The sequence below is a fragment of the Motacilla alba genome, chromosome 13 (assembly GCF_015832195.1).
Source record: "Motacilla alba alba isolate MOTALB_02 chromosome 13, Motacilla_alba_V1.0_pri, whole genome shotgun sequence".
NCBI lineage: Eukaryota > Metazoa > Chordata > Aves > Passeriformes > Motacillidae > Motacilla > Motacilla alba.
The window spans coordinates 2,980,328-3,002,337 of record NC_052028.1 but is presented as its reverse complement, the minus strand read 5'-3'; the positions used below and the strand labels follow the sequence as shown (position 1 = coordinate 3,002,337).

The 22,010-nt window shown below is 50.5% G+C and overlaps 1 protein-coding gene across 1 annotated transcript in view; it reads left to right on the top strand.

Annotated features, from left to right (window-relative positions):
• The window catches only part of PSD2 (pleckstrin and Sec7 domain containing 2), a 54,473-nt gene extending 33,775 nt beyond the window's left edge, over nt 1-20,698 (top strand). Inside the window, exons 9-16 of the mRNA XM_038150327.1 lie at nt 2,474-2,563; nt 3,661-3,704; nt 6,828-7,018; nt 8,231-8,301; nt 14,931-15,088; nt 16,080-16,224; nt 17,253-17,396; nt 18,961-20,698. Coding sequence (XP_038006255.1) covers nt 2,474-2,563; nt 3,661-3,704; nt 6,828-7,018; nt 8,231-8,301; nt 14,931-15,088; nt 16,080-16,224; nt 17,253-17,396; nt 18,961-19,167 — 1,050 coding nt within the window. The 3' untranslated portion in view covers nt 19,168-20,698. The remainder of the gene's footprint in view (nt 1-2,473; nt 2,564-3,660; nt 3,705-6,827; nt 7,019-8,230; nt 8,302-14,930; nt 15,089-16,079; nt 16,225-17,252; nt 17,397-18,960) is intronic.
• The last annotated feature ends 1,312 nt before the right edge of the window (nt 20,699-22,010 follow it).

Below are 22,010 nucleotides of genomic sequence, written 5' to 3'. Positions count from 1 at the left end.
TGGCCCTTTAGGAAAGGCCACCTTCTGGAGCAATAATGGGATTTTGAGCAAATAATAATTTGTTCAAAAAATAGAGCACCAAACAAAGCCTGAAATGGGATCCTGGGCAGGTCCTAATTCCATTTGTCCATCACTATTAATCTTACAAACCCTGTGGTCATGTCCTTAAGCCGAGCTCAGGGCTCAGTGTCAGCAGCAGTGCTGTGTTTGCAGCACTGGGAGGGCTGGGGAGCTCTGAGGTGTGAGCAGAGTGACACCAGGCTGCTCACAGCAGGTTTGTGTGGCCCAGGGCTCACTGGCACCCAGAATTTGCAGGTTGGTTCCTAGCAGGGGCATGAATTTGTTCCTGCAGCCTAGAACACATCCAGGACCAGATTAATTACTCAGCAATTAGCTACTTTTCCACAGTGTGGCTGCTGCCCCAGGTGAGCTCAGAGGTCTCTTGCACCAGAGAAAGGGACAGATCACACAACAAAAAGGAAGGCATCCCTTAGGATGAACATGAGCCCCAGACATGCACATGAGAAACCCCAAAAAGGGCCTGTGAGATGTGATTTGTGTTATCTCACTGTATCCACTCACTTCGAAAAATGCCTTGGCCTCGGCTGCCAGTGCTGAATCACTCTTTGGGCTTGGAGGCCAGTGCTGTGCATTCTGCTCCCCTGCCTCAGGGCAGGGCTGGGAGTAGGCACCTTCTCTCTGCAAAGCAATTCCGTGCCTCAGAGTCTCAGGCAGCACCTGCCTCACCTCCCAGCTCCCTTCCTTCTGCAGGCTCCTTGCCCTCCTCCCTTTCTCCACCCACACTCTGTTGTGCTGCTGGATTTTTCCTTTATCTTTTGTGTCCGAAATTCACTGCTGGCCAGCAAGCACACAAATCTCTCCTCTCTGCTGAAATCCTTGCATGTCTGCTCCTTTCCTGAGCCTTCTGCAGCCTGTGTACCCGCTGAACCCTGGCTGGCAGCTCTGGCTAATGGAGCTCCCCGGGAGAAAGCCACGAGGGCTGAGCTGTGTTGTGCCACAGCACATCCCCAGGCACTGCAGATTTGTAACAGTGCTTTACTCCTCTTTTTCTTGATCTCTCAAGGGAGCCAGCTCATCTGGAGCTGGCACCAGCAGGAGGCATAATTAGGAGTATCAGACAGAGCTGCTCAAAGGCAGTGCCTGGCTCGCTGTGCAGCCCAGTTTGCACACATGGAAGGCAGGGGGTGCAGGGGGCATGGTGAGCTAATCCCAAGGCCTCACTTCTTCCTCATGCTTTCATCTGGGGAGAAGCCACCAGGTCACCTGCAGTGCACATTTGTGGGCAGAGATTTCTGGTGTTATCTCTTTCAGAAGGTTATTTCCTTGCACAGAGGACACATCTCACCCTGCAGGGCATCTCCTGTATCATCTGCTGCACCTTCATCCCCTGCCAGACCCACTGAGGCTCTTCCTCACTGAGCCCTGAGCAGGGCTCTGACTCTGCTGTTCTGGGCCATCCTCCCACATCCTCCTGGATGCTCACCCTGCCCACACTTTGATGTGAAGCCCAACAGTGTCAGGATGCTGCTGGGACCCTCAGGACCACCAGTGGCAGCTCACGCTGTCCTCCCTGGCTCCACTGCCCCTTCCAAGCGCTGCCTCTGGGGTCTGCACCACACACTGAGGGTGTGAAGGATATAACATGGCACTGGAGACGCCTATCTTTCCTTTGTGGCATCAAACTTGTTTTTCTGAGCCCTATAATTGCCACTGACTCCTCCAGACCTCTGCTCCATCCCTCTGGGGAGGTAGGATTGCAGGGGAGGCTTGGGAAGAGGCTGCCTGCCTCGACCCCTGCAGGCTGAGGAAGTGAAGGATAAAGGGTTTGGGAAGACAGATGCCACAGATGATGAATCCATGATATCAGGGAAGCCAGGTGGCCTGGAAGCATCAGGACCAAACATTGTTGGCATCAGCTGGTGCTGAGTGTGTTCCAGGCTGTGAGGTTCTCCCAGTGTACTTGTGTTGCCCTCTCTGCAGTACCAGTAGCTGGACCATTTCTTTTTGTAATGGCAATCAAAAATAACAGTTTCCATCAAGGACCAGCACTCCCCTGCCCAGTGCTGGCTGTTCCAGGTGCTGGCACTGCAAGCTCACACAATTTCTCTCACAGCGGGCTTGGGGCCCCATCCAAACATTGTCATTTCACCAGGTGGAGTGCTTGTCTTGAGTTTTGAGACACAGAGCCTGTACCCAGGACCACTCCAGCAAGAGCTGGAGAGGCTGTTTTCAGGTGTCTTATTTCCACCATTAAAAAAGAGGCCATTTGAAACATTTGGATGCTGGCATGAGCAAATAAAGCAGAGACCCCAACAGCAAATCAGATCAGAAGCCCTTTGAGCTCTTGGGACAAGCCCAGGCTTCAGCACTACATATAAAATTGTTCTTTGAAAGACACTGATTAAAGTCAAAACTCTCCCCAAGTTTAATGAGCTGCTTCTTTGCCTTACAGAACATTGGCAAAAAGATGTCATGCCAACAGTTCATAGCAAACCTGGATGGGCTGAACGATGGGAAGGACTTTGCCAAGGATTTGCTGAAGGTAATGTGATATAAATAGACAGTGGGATACTGTCATTATTATTGCAGTGCCACCTCGTCCTGCTGGGACATCCTGAGCTCTTCAATCAGCATTTTCCAGTTTTTTCAGGAGAAGAATTGCAACCCCCATGAATGTCTCTGCTAACTTGCAGCATGCTAAAATAGGTCTGTTTCCTGGCGGTGCTTTATCCAGATTTGTGGCATACCTGCCCTCAGAGCCTACCAGGGGCCCTTTTCCCCCAGCATTTCAGCTAATGCCCAAAGCAAGGTATTCCCCACCCCAAAACACGACCATCCAGCACCAAAACTTTTCTTAGCCTCCACTACCACGTGATGAAATGCAATGTTCCAACACAACCAGTGCAGTACCATGGGATCTGGTGATGTCCCAAAGGGAGTATTTTCTCCTGCCACATAGTTTAGCAGCACCCCTGCTCTCTGCACCTGCTGCAGGTCCAGCAGCCTGACCTGAATTTCACTGTATGGAAGGAGGTTGGAATGAGAGATGCCACATCAGGGATGTCACATCATGTCTGGGGTGACATCTCCATCTCCCAGCAGACCTCACCCTATCCTACCCCTCTGTATGGTCAGGACCACCTCCACATTCTGCTCTGCTAGCCCATTCCTGCTTCTTTTCCAGTGCCCCAGGGAAGCCGCTGGAATTGTGCACAGAAGGAACTGGAAAAGCTGACTCCAAGGTCATTCATACCTCCTCTGCTACTCAGTTCAAGCCTCCCCTGTCATTTTGCCTAGTTAAGACTCTGAAGGTGTCATGGCATATCCCAGAGTCTTCTACCACTGTGTGCAGGCCAGGATTCATTCAGAACTAGGTACAGCACCCAGAATGAGTAAAAAATGTCATATTCAGGCTCCTGAGCAGGGCTGGCTGGCAGAGCCCTCTGCTGCTGCTGTGTCCAGTCCAACACCCAGCGTGGCACACACAAAGAAGGGGTCCAGCAGGACAGCAGCCATCCTGCTCATTGGGAAATGCTTCTTCAGGACAGTTCAGCAGGGAAAGCAGCTCCAAGAACACAGGGTGTGGGGGAGGAGATGTCTCCACAAGCAGACACAGCTAATTCCATGTTCTTTTTTCAGACGCTGTATAACTCCATCAAGAATGAGAAGCTGGAGTGGGCCATGTAAGTATATGCTGAGCATTAAAGGAATAGTGTGTCTTTCCAAGTAGCTGGCAGGTCCTAAGTCATGTTTTCAATCCTAGAATATTTCCTGCCAAGCCCTTAAGTGCTGAAGTCCCTCTGCAGACAGACAAATGGAGTTTATTTATGGCTTAGACACAAAGGCAGTTGGGAAGGTTGGTGACAGTCTGTGGATCCATGACCTAAAGGAAGGGAATGCCCTCTTTGTTTACTATTACGCTCGTAAAATGCTGGTTCCTCTCCAGGTGCTTCAGAAGTCTTTGCAGAAGCAAAGATCTGGGGTTATTTTGGTCATGGAGACTTTCCATCTCTCCCATGTGTATTTTTTTCGTTTGTTTGGTTTTTTTGTTTTTGTTTTTTTTTTTTTTTCTTCTGGAAATAGTATCAGAGAATCGATTAAAAAGGAAGAGTCCTTGTGATATCTCTAGTTCAGCTTCCTCCTCAAATTATGGTCATCCCTGAATTCAGACCAGGGTGGTCAGGGCTTTCTTTAATTTGATCCTGAACCCACAGCCCCTCTGGATCCACAAACCAATACTTTATTATTATGAGAGTGGCATTTTCTCCCGTCTCTGTTGTTTTGACTTCTGCCCACTGTCTCCTGTCCTTGTGCCATGCACCACAATGAGGAGCCCAGCTTTGTCCTCTCAATAACCCCCTCACACAAGGCTGCCATGAGGTCCCCCAAAGCCATCTCCTCTGTAGACTGAACAAGTCCAATTGTCTCGGCTGTTTCTTACATTGCAAGTGCTCCAGCCCTCAGGTTTCTTGGCCTCAGCTGAAGTCTCTCACCTTGCTGGTGCCCTGTGCTGTGCTGGGGCCCGGCACTGTTTGCTGTATCATGATACGATGCAGGGAGTGCAGAGCAGGCGATCACTTCTCTTGGCCTCCTCACTGTGCCGCTGTTACACAGCCCAGGATGCTCCTGCCCTCTGCTCCTGCCAGGACACAGCGGCTGCTCCTGCTGCTCCTGCTCGCCGCCCGCAGCCCCAGCGCAGCACTCGGGTGCTCCCGGCCCTCTCAGCGGCGGCCTTGTACCCCTCTTTTCTATGCCATCCACAAGTTCGAGGAGATCATCACTTGTTACCCTGAAACGAGCCTGGAAACAGCTGGCAGGGTGGGCTCCATCACAGGGTCACACAGCACCTTCCTCAGTCCTTCCCCTGCTCTGCCACTCAGAGCACAGGCCAGGATCACCAGGGAGGTCCCCAAATCCAGTGTCTCTCGAGGGGAAACCCGTGGCAGACCTGAGCTCTTAAGCTGGCACAGAGGACATTCCTCTCCTTTCTCCCCTCCTCTCTTCTCTCAGTCTTAGTTAGACCTCTCTTGTCTCCGGACGGAGCAGAGCCATCAGCCCCATCACCTGCTCTCTTCCTCATATTGCCCTGACCGCACAAAGCCTCAGGAGCGGGTTGGATCCTCCCTCCGTGCTCCCTGCGTGACGCGGCGGTGCCAGCGGGGCCATCGCGCGTGGGCTCTGTCGCGAGAGGGAGCTGCGGGCTGCTTTATGCCAGGGCAGCTCCGCAGGAGCGCGTCTGCTCAGGATGCGGGCTGCGCTTACGCAACAGCGCCTGCCAGCACTGCCCCTGCTCGGGCACATCCCGGGGATGTCACCCTGCTTGAGCACATCCCGCGGATGTCATCCTGCCGGGGTCCCAGGGCTGTCACTCTAACCAGGCACATCCCGAGGATGTCACCCTGCCCACGCACATCCCGGGGATGTCACCCTGCTGGTGTCCCAGGGATGTCACCCTGCTCAGGTACATCCCAGGGATGTCACCCTGCTGGGGTCCAGGGGATGTCACTCTGCCCGGGCACATCCGAGGGATGTCACTCTGCTGGGGTCCCGCTGCCAAAGGATGGCTCCAGACAGCAGTGTCCAGATCCCCGCTGCCTTTCTTCACCCACCCACCCTGCTGTACCCCTGCATTCCTTCACTCATCCCAGCTGGCCTGGGGCCTGCCTTGCTGCAGGGTGTCCTGCTGGGCTGCAGTCTCAGAGCCCTCAGCTCCTCTGCAGGGGCACAGATGGGACATGAGGGACTTGGTTTTCTGTCAGAGACCTGACTTTGAGTCATAACCTTGCACAGCCAGGACCCTCTTCTCTCTGCTTGCCTCTGCCTTGTGTCCTTGTCCATCCCAGGGAAGGAGATGCCCTTGCCCACAGATCCCACCAGTCAGGCAGGTATGTGACCAACAGCAAGGAGCACAGAGGGGTGCAGCCCGAACACCTGAGCCCCACTTACTCCCCACCCAGGAGCAGTATCTGCACTCTCCCTGAGCCCCAGGACTCCTGTGGGAGCTGAGGGCTGAGAAATCATCCTTCTCTTCCAAGAAGTGTCTGATGATTTGGCCATCTGCTTGCGGAGGAGGAATTGTGTTTTACTGCTCACATCCCAGCCAGTGGATTCACTGAGGGTCAGTCCTCAGCTGAGGTCTGGTCCCAATCTGATCTGTAGCCTGAGGTGACCACTCATCCCATTTAGACATTGACATGTGTCAGGGCAGAAAAGCCCTGTTGGCTCTTTCTTCCTCATGTCCCAAGGACACTGGGAGCTATCACTTCCCATACAATTTCTCCTTTCTTTGTGCCAGAGTAGGTTCATCTCCCAAATGTCAGCAGATCTTCTGTTCCTCAAAGATGCAGAGGACATTCCTAAAAAAGGTACTTCACTGTCCAGGAGGCCCCAGGCATTGCCTCTGAGCAGCTGAGGAATGCTAGTAATACCTTGGTCTTCAGCAAAAATCCTCCTTAAGCTCTGGCTTTAGGACACAGAATTGAGGGCTTTTCCTGTGAAATATTTGCAGTCCTCAGCATGGGATGTCTGCAGTTTCTTGGTGCTCAGACAAGCACCCAGTCCCTTACCTGTTCTGAGTGACCTCACAGTGGGACCACTGGGACAGTTACCTGCCATCCACACTCCTCCCAGCTCGGACCACCACTATTGGCACTCTCGCTTTTATGGTCCCAACATCTCCTTGCTTTTTCTTCCTCTGACCAGCCCTGTAAATAAAAACTCTAAAGCCAAAGCAAATAGGGCTGCTTTGCACTGTGACCAAACCCACATCTCCTCCACTGAGTCTCTTCTCTGATTCTGTTTCCAAGTGATGAGGACGAGCTGAGGAAATCACTCTCGGAGCTGGTAGATGACAAATTCGGAGCCAGCGCGAAGAAAGTGACGAGGATTGTTGACAGCAGCAACCCCTTCCTGGACATCCCCCAGGCACTGAACGCCGTCACCTACAAGCACGGCGTCCTCACCCGGAAAACCCACGCAGACATGGATGGGAAGAGAAGTACGTGACATGGGACAGGGACAGGAGAGGTGCCCCAAGCAGTCCCAGAGCCTTGGCCTGGCTCTCCTGGTGAAGGCATTTTCTCACCACATCCCAGGCAGCACAGGAAAGATGCCCATAAGTGCTAAGACAGAGGAAAAGGAGGGTGTTTTGAGGCATTTGTAGATAGGAATGTTTTCAGGAAGCCTCAGTGTTCCCTTCTCACTGCCAAGGAATCTAACCCAGATAGACCTGGTCTTCCATCCCCCAAATCCCAGTGTCTGAGCAGTGGGGGAAGGCTGGTTCCTCAGCAGCTGTGCCTCCAGCCCTGACCCTGGGGACAGCGTGGCCTGCCAAGTTTTGCTCCTGCCCATAATCTGCCATGTGCAGGCTGGGCAACAGAACAGATCATAGCTCTGCTACCAGCACATGGCATTACAGGAAAGGTAAAGGTATTTGGGCACTGTTAATGAGCAGAGATTAATTAAACCTTGGGTAATTCCTTTTGCTAATTGATATGATTGTCCCAGTCACTGCAGCTGATTAAAAAGTCTTGAGTAGAGATTACCACCAAAGGCCTCCCTTGCTTCCAGCACCTTCTTAATAGCCCGTGCTTGGAGGATCAGCTGCCTGGTGGGATGTGGATGGCTTTCACCTCCCACCCCTCTCCAGCTTCTGCCAAGCTCTCTGTACCCAAGCCCATTGAGATGGTAATGCTCCCTCCTCAGGGGAACAGAAGCTCCCTTATCCATCTGCTCAATTCCAAACTGAAGAGCTCAAGGAATGTCTCTGCTCACCAAGCATTAGGTCCAAGGAACATGAACCTGGGTTTGGAGGAGCAGAGACTTCCTGCGGATGTCCGCTGGTAGCCCTGTACCAGCTCATGTCTGGCTCTGACCTGCTTGTGTTCCTGCTGGGAGGCTGCAGAGCCCAGCCACTGTCCTTCAAACACCTGTCCCTGCTCACAAGCCACTGGTGAGCAATGCAGAGCCCACCCACTGTCCTTTAAACACCTGTCCCTGCTCACAAGCCACTGGTGAGCAATGCAGAGCCCAGCCACTGTCCTTCAAACACCTGTCCCTGCTCACAAGCCACTGGTGAGCAGTAGCCTGGAAGTGTGGGAGCTCTGGGCATCAGCAAGTGCCTCTGGTGGGTCAGGAGAAGGGTTGGGTTTGCCTGGAAGGTCAAGCAGCACTGGCAGACATGTATAATCAAATATTCTTTCTTTTTTAGCTCCCAGAGGAAGAAGAGGTTGGAAGAAATTTTATGCTGTGCTTAAGGGGACCGTCCTTTATTTACAAAAGGTAACCACGGGGGACTCTCCCCTTTGCTGTCTCCTGCTGTCTCCAAAGCAGCCATGCAGCCACACACCCGGGCAGAGGTGAATCCATGTCCTAACTCATGTATGGACATGACAGAGCTCCTCCAGAGACCAGAGCTGGAGGATGCTCTCATCTTTGGTGGTGGTGTTCATGCTCAGGGCACTATTCACAGCCTCAAAGGGAACCCTGGAGGAAGAAGAATGAAAGAGGAAACACAGATTTCTGCAGAAGGATCCCAGCAAGTAGGAGCTGGGATGGGGGAGGATGAATGAACAGATGATATGGAATAGGTGAAATAGGATGTTGGGGAGAAATTGAATAGGAAGATGAAGAGGTGGAGCATCTGACCAGTCTTATCCTGCCTATAGTTTTATTTTCTGACATAGATCTGATTATGAACGGCTTTATTGAGTCTGGCATAGGAAGCCAGCTGATGTACTATCTCTGGGTTTCACTAAAGCTTTTATACTGTCTCTCACAGGATCCTTCTGGACAGAATGTCCAGCACACAGCTGGATAAACACATCCTGTGGTGGGTGAGCACCTGGCTTACGGGTTGGGCGCAAAGGGTGACAGTCACCGGGGTGACATCAGACTGGTGACCTGTCACTAGTGGGGTTCCCCAGGGCTCCATCCTCTGCCCTGTGCTCTTCAGCATCTTCATAAATGACTTGGACACAGGGCTCAAGGGAATACTGAGTAAGTTTGCAGGCAATATTAAACTGAGAGGAGCTGTTGACTCCGTCAAAGGCAGAGGCCCTGCACAGAGACCCTGACAAATGCGAGTCCTGGGCAATCATTGACTGTATGAAGTTTAACAAAGGCAGTGCTGGATTCTGCACCTGGGACAGGGTAATCCTGGATGCACAGTCAGACTGGGGAATGAGAGGCTGGAGAGCAGCTGTGGAAGGGGACCTGGGAGTCCTGGTTGATGGCCAGTTGAATATGAATCAGCAGTGCCTTGGCAGCCAGGAGGGACATCTGTGCCCTGGGGACATCAGGCCCAGCATTTGGATAAGGCTCTCAGACACAGGCTGGGATTGTTGGGGTGTCCTGTGCAGGGCCAGGAGTTGGAGTTGGTGGTCTTTGTGGGTCCCTTCCAGCTCAGAAGATTCTGTGATTCCATGGTTCTATGCTGAAAATTTATATTCTTCAGGACCTTGATGACCTAGCTCCTTGCGTGGGCTGTCAAGTGACACTTTGTGCCTCTCTTCATCTCTGTTCCTTGTGTAGCCTCCTCCAGTCAACACAAATGTAATTCCCAGGTCCTTGTGGGACACAAAGTCACCATGGAAAAGCTTCCCTGAATGCTCTAGCATTCAGCTCTCTGGCACTTGGATGCTTGGAGGATTTGCTGGAAAGTCTTTTCTGAGGGAAAATCCGAGGAGACTGGATAGGGGCTCGCTTGAATGTCAGTGTGAGCCAGCCCAGGATGCCAAATGGCTGTTCATCATCAACATAACCCACTGAACTAGTCTGAACTACCTGAGCAGCACATGCTGTGCAGTAACCCATTGAACTCACCTTGCTGGAGCAGCACTCCCCGTGGGTAGATGCTCCTGCCTATTGCAGCATTATCTCCACAGCAATGAGAGTAAACAAACACTGGATTATATAAGAGAGGCAGAAAGATCCTCGGGGCAGCGGGGAGCTGTGACTCAGAGCTCGTAGCACACCCCAATGCCTCTCGTGTTTCGCCAGGTCCTATGGCACACGTCAAAAGCCAGCAAAAATCTGGCAGCAATGGATCCTCACTGTGTGGGTTGCTCTTAGCCCAGTGGTGTTTTCACAGCTGTGCCACTCTCTCCTGCACCTTAAGGAAGCTGCAGCACACAGAGGAGCCCCGATCTCCTCCAACCCTTAAAGTGTGGTGTTCTTCAAGCCAGCAGCACTCTTCTCACCCCTCAGTCCTTGTCTCATTGCCCATCTTCACATGGAGTCCATCAGAGTCCTCATGCTCACCCATGGGTTACACATGAGGATTTAACTTGTACAGTTACCATCAGCATTTCACTGTATGACACTTTTTCTGTGGGGGACAAAAAAAGACATTTCAACTATGACAGAACTATTTGGATCTAAATGAATTTTTCTACCAAGGGCTTCTCTTGGGATGAGTCTGATGAGAAGGTATATATTGAGAAAGAAATACCTTTTTAGGATGGAATTTTCTTCCCTGGCAGCAGAAGGAGCTGTGAAGCCAACACTGAGTGTCATTGCTGCTGCTGGGGCAGAGGGGCTGGGGGTTGTCTGCTGTACAAGGTTTGCAGCAGTAACCACTCATAAACAAAGTTCATTATGTTTGTCTGAGGTGTTTAGGATTTAAAAAGAGAGCAAGGATGAGGCTGACGTGGCAGTGAGGAGATCAATGCTCTTATCTCAATGACCTTCAGGATCAAATGGTTCAGAGACTGAGGGCTTTCTTTACGAACAAGGACTGCAGGAACAAAACACCCAAGATTTGGCTGTGTTATGAAAGTGTCTGATAAAGAAGAGCCATGACTGATGTGTAATTAGCAGGAGGGACCAGAATTGCCAAGGATGCCCCAAGGAAGTAGCATTTGGAACAACAACAAAAATAAACCGAAGGAATGTTTGGGCAAAGGATTTGGGGAAAGAGGGGTTTCTTACTTGTGAGCTGCTGCCAGACTGTATTATAATCCTCTCCAGGGAATTCCTTGGGCTTGGCTATAGACAGTGTCTGTCAGGCTTGCAGAGACAGGACAGAAGGATGAGAACATGAAGACAAAGTCCTTGCCCTGTCACTTGCAAACATTCCCAGCACCACAACAGAGAGTGGATAAACATCCACCTGCCCTGTGGATCCTTGGTGTCATTTCTTGCCTGCAGGGTGGTTTGCAGAACAAAGGAATTGCACAATATGGGAAGGAAGTGGTGTGCCAGCCTCCCAAGCTCTCAGCAGAAGACAACTGCAGATAAACATAAAGTAGAACCTTGGCTGAACATAAATCACTGGGGAAAGATTTTCTGATGGGAAGATAGAGAAAGTAACTGCTTCCAAAACCAGCTGATGTCATGGAGCACAGGTTCAGCCTGCTCTACTTTTCTGCTCAGACCAAATTAAGGATCTAGGCTTGAATATTAAATTCATGTAAGTTGAACAGGAAACTCCATTTGGTTTTGAGCAGCAAGTTGAGTGTAAATAAGACTGAGAGGTAGAGGGAAGCTGGGAGGAAGGAGGAGCTGGGTAGGTAGATGTATGGAAAGGAGGAATGGCCAGATACAGAGAGAGGTGGACATAGCACAGGCAGAAGGGTGGGTGGACAGGTAAGTCAGTCTGACAGAAGCAATTCAGGCAGTAGCCATAAGCCTGATGAGGAGATGTCACATGTGATTGACTCGCTGGTGTTAATTGCTGGATCAGCATGTTCTAGCACAGTCTGCTGAAGCAATTGCTTGATACCCTAAAGGGATGCAGCAGTGTCTAGAGGAAGAAATGCAGGCTTGGGAGCAGGGCACACCTCTCCTGTGCACTAATCTGCTCTGGGCACTGACTCATTCCATAGCCTTTGGCAACTTACTTCACCTCTGTGAAATGGGGATAATAACCCTTAATCACCACACATAGAGGAGGGTTAAGAAAAGTGAGGGAGAGCTGTAAAGCACGAGGTGCTTTTACACAGAACTGCTTGAAAGGGTGCAGGTCTTCCCACAGGTCCTGTCCCCAACCAGGAAGGGGTTCCCAGCACAGCCCTGAGCCACAGGTGCTGTCCTATGCAGGCAGACCCTTGCCAGGTGCTCTGGGGAAGGCCAAGACCTTGCCTAGACTGAAAAGGACACAGGGGTTCATTTTCCTAATTAAAAGGTTTGTTTAGGATGGTAGATGTGAGGTGAAGAAAAGAAAGAAGAGGAAAAGCCACTCACAAGCCAGAGCATGAGGAATATCTGTCAGTCCATGTCCACATTCCCAGCACTGCCCAGGGCTGGCTCTGAGGCCAGAGGAGAGGGCAGCAGAACTGATACACTGGGCTCTCTCACCCCATCCAGGTGCCCTACAAAGGCAGGCACAAGAGCTTTTGCCTTTTCTTGGCAAAACAGGCTTTGAGATTAGTTGTGTATCTGCTCACAGGGGTAGGCAGCAGGGAACAGTGACCCAAAGGCACCAGGATCTCCCAGCATTATCAGCCAAACATGCCATTGTGACCACCTGGCACTGGGATGAGCCTCCTGGAAGAGCCATTCCAAGCAGGGAGCCTCCAGCACCACTCACGCCTGTGAACAGCAAGGCAGAGGGAAGAGAGAACCTGCTTTGTTCAGCCTCACCTTGAATTACTGGGCTCAGCATTAGAAAAAGAAGATTGTATTTTTCCTTACACCAGCATTGATGCCTGAGAGCCTGAAATCCATGGAGGCAATACTTGATGATTCCATTCAAGATGAGGATCTGCATTAGTCAAAGCACTCAGCAGCTGTGGTGGTTTCCTCTTGTCACACGCCATTAAGCTGGGCTATTTTGCACTGTATTTTCAGAAAGTTTATTTTGAAATAAGAGATCATGGGCAGCACAGTCAGATTTATTCAAATCCAGAGAGCTTCAGCCTCGGAAAAATATCCCAGATTGAAGTCTCTCTATAACACGTAAGGCCTGAGCAGCAATGTCTGCCTCAAGCAAATATTTCTCTTGCAGTGGGGTAACACATTAGGACTTCACAAGGCAAAGCATTTGGTTTTCTTTGCAAAAAAAGGCTGATGGCCCATCCCTCTGGCTACTGAAATCATCTGTACTGCCCACCTGAGTGTCTCCCCAAACACAGGATGTCTGCAGCACCCAGCCTTCCTCAGCTGGAAAGCCAGGGCTTTTCTTTGGGATTCACCATCCCCAGGATCCTGTGCCACACATTTGTGGGTGAGCCCATGGCATTTTTTTGTACCAGGCCAAGTTTCATTTGATGATGAGCCCAGTATGGCAACAACTCTCCTGGACAGGATGATTGCTTTGAAAGATTGAGGGAAGAAAGACTTCAGAAGCATCAGGAGCAAGAGCTGGGTGAGCCACATCCATGGGCTGGGGAGTGCTGGTCCTCAGTGCTCTCAAGAGCAACAGAGGGGAAACCTTTCTGCCCCTACAGCAGAGAACAGCCTCACTGCCCAGGGTTACCATCCCAGAGGCTGCAGCACTGCTTTTCCCTGAACAGCTGCCTTTGTACCACTGGGACATGGGACAATCATCTTTTTGCAAATCTGCTGAACAGTTCTGGCTTGGAAGATAAAGAAGGCTTGGGACGTATGGACCATCATCACCAGACAGACTGCCCTGGTGCTGACAGCCCAGGGCAGTCAGAGAAAGCAAAATATAGAGCACATTAGTCCTGTAGCACTGTAATCAGCAGGGCAAGGCAGGGCCTTCCAGGGACACCTTGTCCTGGCATGGCCTCTAAGTGGCTGGGGTGGCAGTTTGCTTTAGCCAGGGCCAGGTTCTTCCACCAGGCTCTTTTTTCACCTATCCATGCATCCATCTGTCCATCCCTGCCATACCACCATCCAACTGGTTGAGCTGGCAAGGGTGCAGAGTGGGAGGCAGGATACTGCATTAAGTCACTGGGAAAGTAAAAGGGTAAACATAGCATTGACTGAACATTTTTTCCTAAAAAGTGCTGTGCCAAGATCATCATTTCAGTGTCCCATGTTTGGTATTTTCTACTTTTTCATAAAATATAAGCACATATAGTTACTGCTACATTCCCTACTAGTGTGAAGGGGAAAAAGTAAAGCAGGAATACAGGGAATGCTGCTGCAGTTTGCAAGTGCCAGTCCAGTGAATTACAGAGGAGACCATGCTAAAGGAGCACGTGTACCAAAGCTGGCTCGGGGGGGCACACTCAGTCTGGCAACTGCCCATCAGGCCCCTCACCTGTACAGAGGTGCATTGGCTGCAGGGATGCTGCTGTTCCAGGGCTACCTTCCTCCTCACGAAGCTGTAGTGGTAGGACAAGGAACAAAGGGTTTAAACTGAAAGAGGGGAAATTTAGGTAGATATAAGGAAACATTTCTTCCCTGTGAGGGTATCGAGGCCCTGCACAGGTCACCCAGAAAAGCTGTGGCTGCCCCTGGATCCCTGGAAGTGTCCAAGGCCAGGTTGGACAGGGCTTGGAGCAGCCTGGGATAGGGAAAGGTGTCCCTGGCCATGGCAGGAGGTTGGAATGGGTTGAGCTTTTAGGTCCTTTCTAGCCCAAACCGTTCTATGAGTCTATGAAGATGTAGCACCAGGGCAGGTGCTCGTTGATATCCTCTGCTGATTGGGAGTTGCGTCCTGGTTTGAGCTCTGCGCTGTGGGGGAAGCTCTGCAGAAACCTGGCCCTGCTTTGTGCCTCCCCACAAAGCCTGAGGCATGTGCTGTGTTAGAAATAACTATTGATAATTATGTTTAAAACTTTCATCTCCTTCTTTACATCTTCCCAGTGAACTTAATGATGGAAGCAGTTGCCAGATGTTAATTATTATCATTATCAGCTCCTAGCATTTACTGTACAAAGCAGTGCTTTTCCTGGTCTCGGCACTCTGTGATTATAGCACAGGGAGAAAGGCAGGTTCATTAAAGCATCCCACAAATGTTAGTGTTGTCATTATCCAATTAACGTTCCTCTTCACAGGATGAATATAAACCTGACAAAGACCTCTCTGAAGTGGATCTGAAAAATGCCATCCGTGTGCACCACGCCTTAGCCACAAAAGCCTCTGACTACAGCAAGAAGTCCAACGTGCTGAAGCTGAAGACAGCTGACTGGAGAGTCTTCCTCTTCCAGGCCCCGTGAGTCCCAGCTCTTCCTGCAGTGCCTGGGTGGGCAGCCTGACCTCCAGCCACTGCCAGACTCCCTTGGACCTGGCCAGACCAGCACATGCATTAGGGGGCACACCTGGGGGAGGAAGGGGCTGAGGGTCATTTCTGCAGGGCTGTGCAAAGGATTTGCCCATAGGTCACAGTTTCTTGGTAGCTTTGTGCCAGTCCTTGAGGTCCTTCCCAGCTGTCACCAAGGCAGTCTGAGCAGGATGGGCTGGGATGGGCAGGGCTGAGTGAAAGGGCTCCTCTTGCTAACTTCTGTTGGCATATTCTGGAAGACAGAACATCTGTGTGGTGCAGGTGATGATTCCCCTCATCAGCTTTTGATGGGGGAACTGTCTAAAGCCCCTTAAAGTGGTCTCCCCAGCCAGGGTAGATGTTTTACCTGAGTCCATTGCTGAGGAATGTTATGGTGTTAGTAAGTGTCAAGTGTGATGAAGTCATCTTCTGTCTCAGGTTTTCCATGTCTTCTGCTGAGAGAAGTGATGCTGTCTGTGGGGCTGGGGTACTAATTTGTGCAGCTAACATGCACTTGAAGGCTTGGGGGAGCAGTGTCCTGACAGATTTGATTAAGGACCCTGGGCAGTGTCTCATAAATGACAGAAATTACATCCTGCTCTGTGGAACCACTGCTGTGTGGCTCTTGCTCTCCTAAGAGCAGGACATCCTTGGCCCTGGCCTCTCCACAGCTCCTCAGGAGTATAACCAGAGCTGATGAGGAGGACAGGACTGCCCAGGCTTTGAGAGGCAGACAGCAGCCCTGAAATCATCAGGTCACTGTAGAGGAGCCTGTTAGACAGTGCTTCCCTCTGTTCATAACCTGGCACAGAAGTGGCATCAAAGCAAGGCCACCGATGGCCTTCCTGAGCATGGGTGGCTCTAGGGCTGTTGTCAGCTGTTGTCTGGTCCTGGTTCAAGAGCATTCACAGACTCCCATCTCTTTTCCCCTCCTCCATAACAGAAGCAAGGAAGAAATGCTCTCCTGGATCCTGCGGATCAACCTTGTTGCTGCCATTTTCTCTGCTCCAGCCTTCCCAGCTGCAATCTGCTCCATGAAGAAGTTCTGCCGCCCGCTCCTGCCTTCATCCATGACCAAGCTGTGCCAGGTAATGTGTGAGAGAAGGAGTGGTGCAGGGGTGCCCAGTGCTCAGCAAGCCCTTCAGCTCAGGGTGAGCCCATCTGCAGCTCCCCCTGTTCCTGCCTGACGGACACACTCAGGTGCTCAGTGCAGGAACAGGGGAGTGGAGCAGGCAGCTTGGACAGATGTGGAAAATCCTGGCATGTGGGCAGTGCTCCTTTTGCAATGGCTATAAACAGCCCTATGCACACACCTGCCTGTTGGTTCTGGCTTGTTCATTGTTTTTGGCCCATCACATTCCAGCACTTCCTGTTGCTGGAGTGGAAACAGCAGAATAGCTCCAGAATTGATGCTGCAGAGCCCAACAGGTTTGGTTTCTATTATGGCACCTTCTTATTTCTGGAGCTCAAAACCCACAGACAAAAGGGATGTCTGAGTTCCAGTCAGTAGGGAGGGTTTTGGAAACAAGGGGGCACAGTGCACCAGGCTCAGCTAAGAGCAGCTGCCATCCAAAGAGTAGCTTTTGTTTCCCCTTCCAGGGAAGGTCCAACATGCCTTAGCGCTTCCAAAAAGTAGGAACACATTGTCACTGCCCCCCAGCAAAGTGGGGGGACAGCCTGAAATGTCAGGGCAGAGACATAGCTGCTGTGTGCTGGGACAGATGTGGCCAGATGGTCACCTTTGTCAGAGCCCAGCTGGGGAGGGTACTTCTATCTCTGAAAAGAGCAGGATGAGCAGCTCTTGGGACAGTGCTGCTTCTGCCTGGCTGTTACAGGATGCATGTTACAGGAGCATTCTGTGCTTATGATGCCAAAGATGCCTCGATGCCAAAGAAATCCACTCCTGGCACTTGAGATGCCTGAGCTTTGCTCTTACTCCAATACTTGTGTTTGAGCTGCTCCTTATCAGGTGAATTTGCAAGTGCACACCACACCTTTGGCTCCAGCACAGTGGCTGAGCTGACGCCCTTGCAGAGAGTTCCCCCAGCCGCAGGCAGGCGGAGCACTCGGGTGCTGCACTCCCGCGTTTTAATACCTGACACGCTTCTCTCGGCAGGAGGAACAGCTGAGGTCTCATGAAAATAAAATGAAGCAGATTGCAGACGAATTAGCAGAGCATAAATTACATCCTGTAGAGAAGAACCTCAAGTCAAAAGAGGCTGAGGAATACAGACTCAAAGAACATTACCTAATATTTGAGGTAAGGGAACTTTCATCTTTTCTGTGATAAATGGTACCTTGGCTGATTGAGGAGACCAGAACAGTCTCTCAGAGTGGGTGCTGTGAGTCTGGGAGAGCGTGAAAGGAGAGAGAAGGTCAAGGGCTCCCAAATGGATGGGGGTCTTGGGGCAGCAACAAGCCTCACTCTTTTGCACTGAAGGTGAAAAAAGAAATATGAGCCATTTCTTTCCCTCTGTGATTTCTAATCAGAGGAGTTGAAAACTGACAAGAGAAAGAAAGTCTTCCTTTACTGTGCCAAATTTTGACATTTCCTCGGGTCCCAAGTACGAGGGTGGTTCAGTTCTCAATGTGACTCAGTCTTTTTCAGCAACGTCGATAAAAAGCAAAGGGAATCCCTGGGAGAATTAATCCTGTTTTGTTGCAACCATTTTTGTAAATAAAGGAAAACCCAGTGTTACAGCTGATTACAGACCCTTTGAGGATGCACGTACACAAGTATTAACTCCCTGTAACGTCTAAGAAGCATTTAATTGTGGGAGAAATGGGGTATTTTGTTCCAGTGACAGTTGAGCAGAAGGTGTGGTTCTTGCCATATAGGTGTCAGTGGGAAGGGACTGCTGGAGGCCTCTAGTCTTGCTTCCAGTAGGAATTTGGATTATTCCTAGTCTTAGCCCAGACTGAGTGTGCCATTTAGTGGCCAAGCCCCAAAAATCACTAAGGATGGAAATATCCCACCTCCCTAATGCCAGGGCTGCACCACCCTTTTGTGTAACACCCAGCCTGATTCTCCAAAGCCACAGCTCCCAGCTGCTGGTTCCTTTGTCTTTGCACCAACTTTCCAAATAGTTGCTGCTGCATCCCTTTTTCCAGCCTCTGGTTTTGGATGCCTGCAGAGAAGTCTCTATCTGAGCTTTTCTCTGGACTGCCTTTTCAGTCTTCAAGGAGAAGCTGGCACTTCCAGGGCATAATTCATCTCATCTGTCTTATGAGATGTGCTCCAGAAAAGCTTGTTTCTTTGTGCTGACAAAGAAGCCAGCACAGGCTGCCCCTGAGATGTTAAGAGAAAGGATGGGTATTACACAAGCCCTCAAAAAGAGCCCATCTAACATTGGAACAGAGGATCCAGGCAGAGAGGATGCCTCCCTTTATCCTGTGCTCTGTGAGGAGCACTGGGGGCACAACTCAGCAGCAGTAACTGAACCTCTGGATGGAAACAATGACAAGCAGAAGTATTTTAACCAAGCATGGCAAGCTCCTAAATCAGGAAGCAGCAGGACTATTGATCTCCTTTTGCCCCCAGTATCCTCCTTATACACTCACAGTGGCAGCCAAGACCTGCAAAAGCAACTGGAGAGTCCTACACAGACCCACACCCACACCCACCTTTCTCCTCAGACCTTCAAACGATCAGTCTTTGCACAGACCAGGCATTGTGCTGGGGTTAAATCTGTGGGGTGTGATCAGTGGGATGCTGATGGTAGGGGATGGCTTTTCCTGCAGTATCTGATAGAATTGTTTCTGCGTGCCACACACACCACGGCCTGTCCCTGTTCCCAGGCTCTCTGTTCCCTCTTTCCCTGCAGAAGAGCCGCTATGAAACGTACATCAACCTGCTGTGCATGAAGATAAAAGTGGGGACAGATGACCTGGAGAGGATCGAGACCAGTTTCTTCAAGGTGGAAGCTGACGACATCGCTTTGCGGAAGACGCATTCCAGCCCTTCCTTGAGCCAAGGACACATGTCCATCAGCTGTAAGGCAGAAAAGGACATTTTAGAGCAGAACACTTAACGAGGAACATGTGCGCGGGGGGATGAACCGGCGATGCTCTGCGCTCCTGGACTTAGATTGATGAGCACAATTTTACTTAGGAAATTATATGAGCAAAACTGTAGACATGTATGACATGGGGATTGCTCTAGTGAAAGAAATCAAAGAAGCTTTAGTTGACACTCTCTGACAATGCTCTGGCATTTCAGCATCATCTCTTCTTCATTCCCAACTGCACCAGTGGCTTTTCTTTCCCTCCTGCTGCAGCCTGCACAACAAAGGGATATGCTGGTTCAAGGGCTGGGTCGTTCTTTCCTCCACCAGCCCAGTCTCTCTCCTTCCCTCCCTGGATCCCCAGCGGTTCATGGTCACAGTCCCTGGCAGTGCAGGAAACTGAGCCGAGACGACGTCTGTGGCCCCACCAGCGCTCCCAGAGAAGGACACAGGGTGGCAGGGGCGTGTCCCTGCCCCACGAGGAGCACAGCGTGACAGGACAGGTGTCGTGAGCTGGTCACCGAGCGGGGAGAGGCACCTACAGCACGGCCACGTGGGAATGTCACCTGCCCATGGCAGGAGAAGCCTGAAGGGTCCTCTGTCACCTTACCCTTTTTTTAATATATATATATATATACATATGAATATATATAAATAAATATATATATAAGGAAACTTTAACCTGGGTTTTTAACCTCAGTGTGCAAATGAAGGCAAGCTGCCTGGGGAAGACACTAGGGATGTGGAGGGTCTGACCAGCCCACCAGGATGTTCTAAAGAAATGGAATAGCTGTGTTTCTTTTTTTTTTTCTTTTTTCTCCTTTTTTTACTCAAATGGAAATCCCACCTGGCTTTGCTGTGAAACATCGCTCTCCCATTCCTGCTTATTCAGACAAACTGCCCAAGTGGCTGCCAGTTACAAACTGCCCAAGTGGCTGCCAGTTTGGCAACCATGGGATCCACACTCTGGGTTTGAGGCACAACTGGAGCCATGTGCAAGCTCCAGTGGAACCTTTGTGTGCAGGAGGGATCCCACTGCCCGTCCCTGCTGTATTCCTCCATCCTGCAATGCACATGCTGTACTCTTTTAAGTGGGAATTGTGTTTCTGTTCCTTTCTGCTGTCCGTGGTCCAATGATTTACTGTTGTGCTGAAGTGATTCCTCTGCATTTCAATGCCACGACTGTCCTCCCACACTATTTATTTCACTGTTTCGTTTGATCCTTTATCTCAGATTGCTTTTCTTTCCCCTAGGTGTGTTCACAGTAATCAAGTTCCAGTTTTGAAGGATCTTGTAGCTGCTAATTACAGTCATTTATTGTTTATATTTTGCAGCATTTTTTAAACAAACAAAATAAGATTTATTTGGACCTTCAATGTTTGAGAGCCTATGGACTACTGTTTTCCATGACGGTTCATGACACTAAAAACCTCTTATCAACTTTATCGCCTCTTTTATCTCTGTTTCTTTGTACAGTTTGATAGTTTATTTGAAATGATGCACTAAGAATCATGTAAAAAAAGAATAACAATAAAACTGAATCTGTTGGTAAAGAGAATTGGTCTGAAGCATCGTTCCACCATGTGCTGAATTGATCCCAGATTTCACAGCACCAGAAGGCCAGGCTGATTCAGATATGCACCAGCACCAGATGCAGAAAAGCCAGGATCCTATGGACAGACAGCACCAGAATGCATCAATTCCTTTCCACAAGTGGGTACCAGCCCACCCATCCTCTTGGATGGCTCTGGAGCAGGTGTGGATAGATGGACTGCTTTGGGAGCACATTCAAGTAACTCTTCCCTCTGCCTGGTGCTTCCCAGGTGTGTCTGTCCACATACAGCCTAGAGATTTATGGGAACAGAAAGGTACCAAGCCCTGCATTGTGACTGGAGATGTTCTCACAACGGTTCCCAGAGGAGTCTGTGGCTGTTCCTCCAAGGCATCCTTGCTTTTGTGCCAGCTATTGTACAGACATTCCTGCACCAAATACCTCCAAGATGTTCCTACTCACGTGAAGCGTCTGGTGCTGAGACTCTCCCAGTGGAAGTCCAGGGGAAAGCTGGGCTTAACTCCTTGTCTCCAAAATCCCAGGTAATATTTTGTATTTCAGTCTTCCCCTTCTGATCATCCCTTCCAGTGGGCAGTGACATCTCCATTGTGTTTGAGCTGCCACCAAGAACAGCTCAGCCCCCTGGCTGAAGGTGCCAGTCTGCCATCCTCAGCTGGGGGTAACTTGCAGAGAAAAGGAAGATCTGCAAAGTCTCCTCTGGGCAGCAGGAAAGAGACTCAGAGCCATGAGATGGAGCACCCAATGGATGTGGGAAGGGGAGGCAGCTGATGTCAGACAACGAGACAGCTCAGAGTGTTAAACTTGCTCTTGCTGAGTACCTGCAGTTTGCCTCATGCACAAGTCCTGATTCAGGTGCACAGGCACGTGAAAATGTGTTGAGAGCATCTTACCTACATGAGGGCAGAGCCAAAAATGCCTTGTTTGAGCAACCCACAGCCTCAGCTTGTGACTTGGAAAAAAATGAGTTTTATCATCCCTTTTTTCCCTCCCTGAAGGTCAAGGACTCAGGCACCCACCCCTAAGAGAGATGAGCATCTCAGAGGAATTAGGCAGCCACATCCTTTTCTCCTACTGGAGATGCACTTTCTGCACATCGCCAGCCTGTGCCAGCCCCTCAGCAGGCACCACGACTGCTTTGGGTCTCACACAACCTCACTTGGCAGTGGTGGTTGAGCCTGACCTCCCTGCCTGGCCACTTGTCCTGGACACAACCACATTCATTTTAGAGGACTTCTTTGTGGGGGAGAATTTGTGACCCCAAAGCCAGGATCCAACACTCCTCTCCTGATTGTGCCAC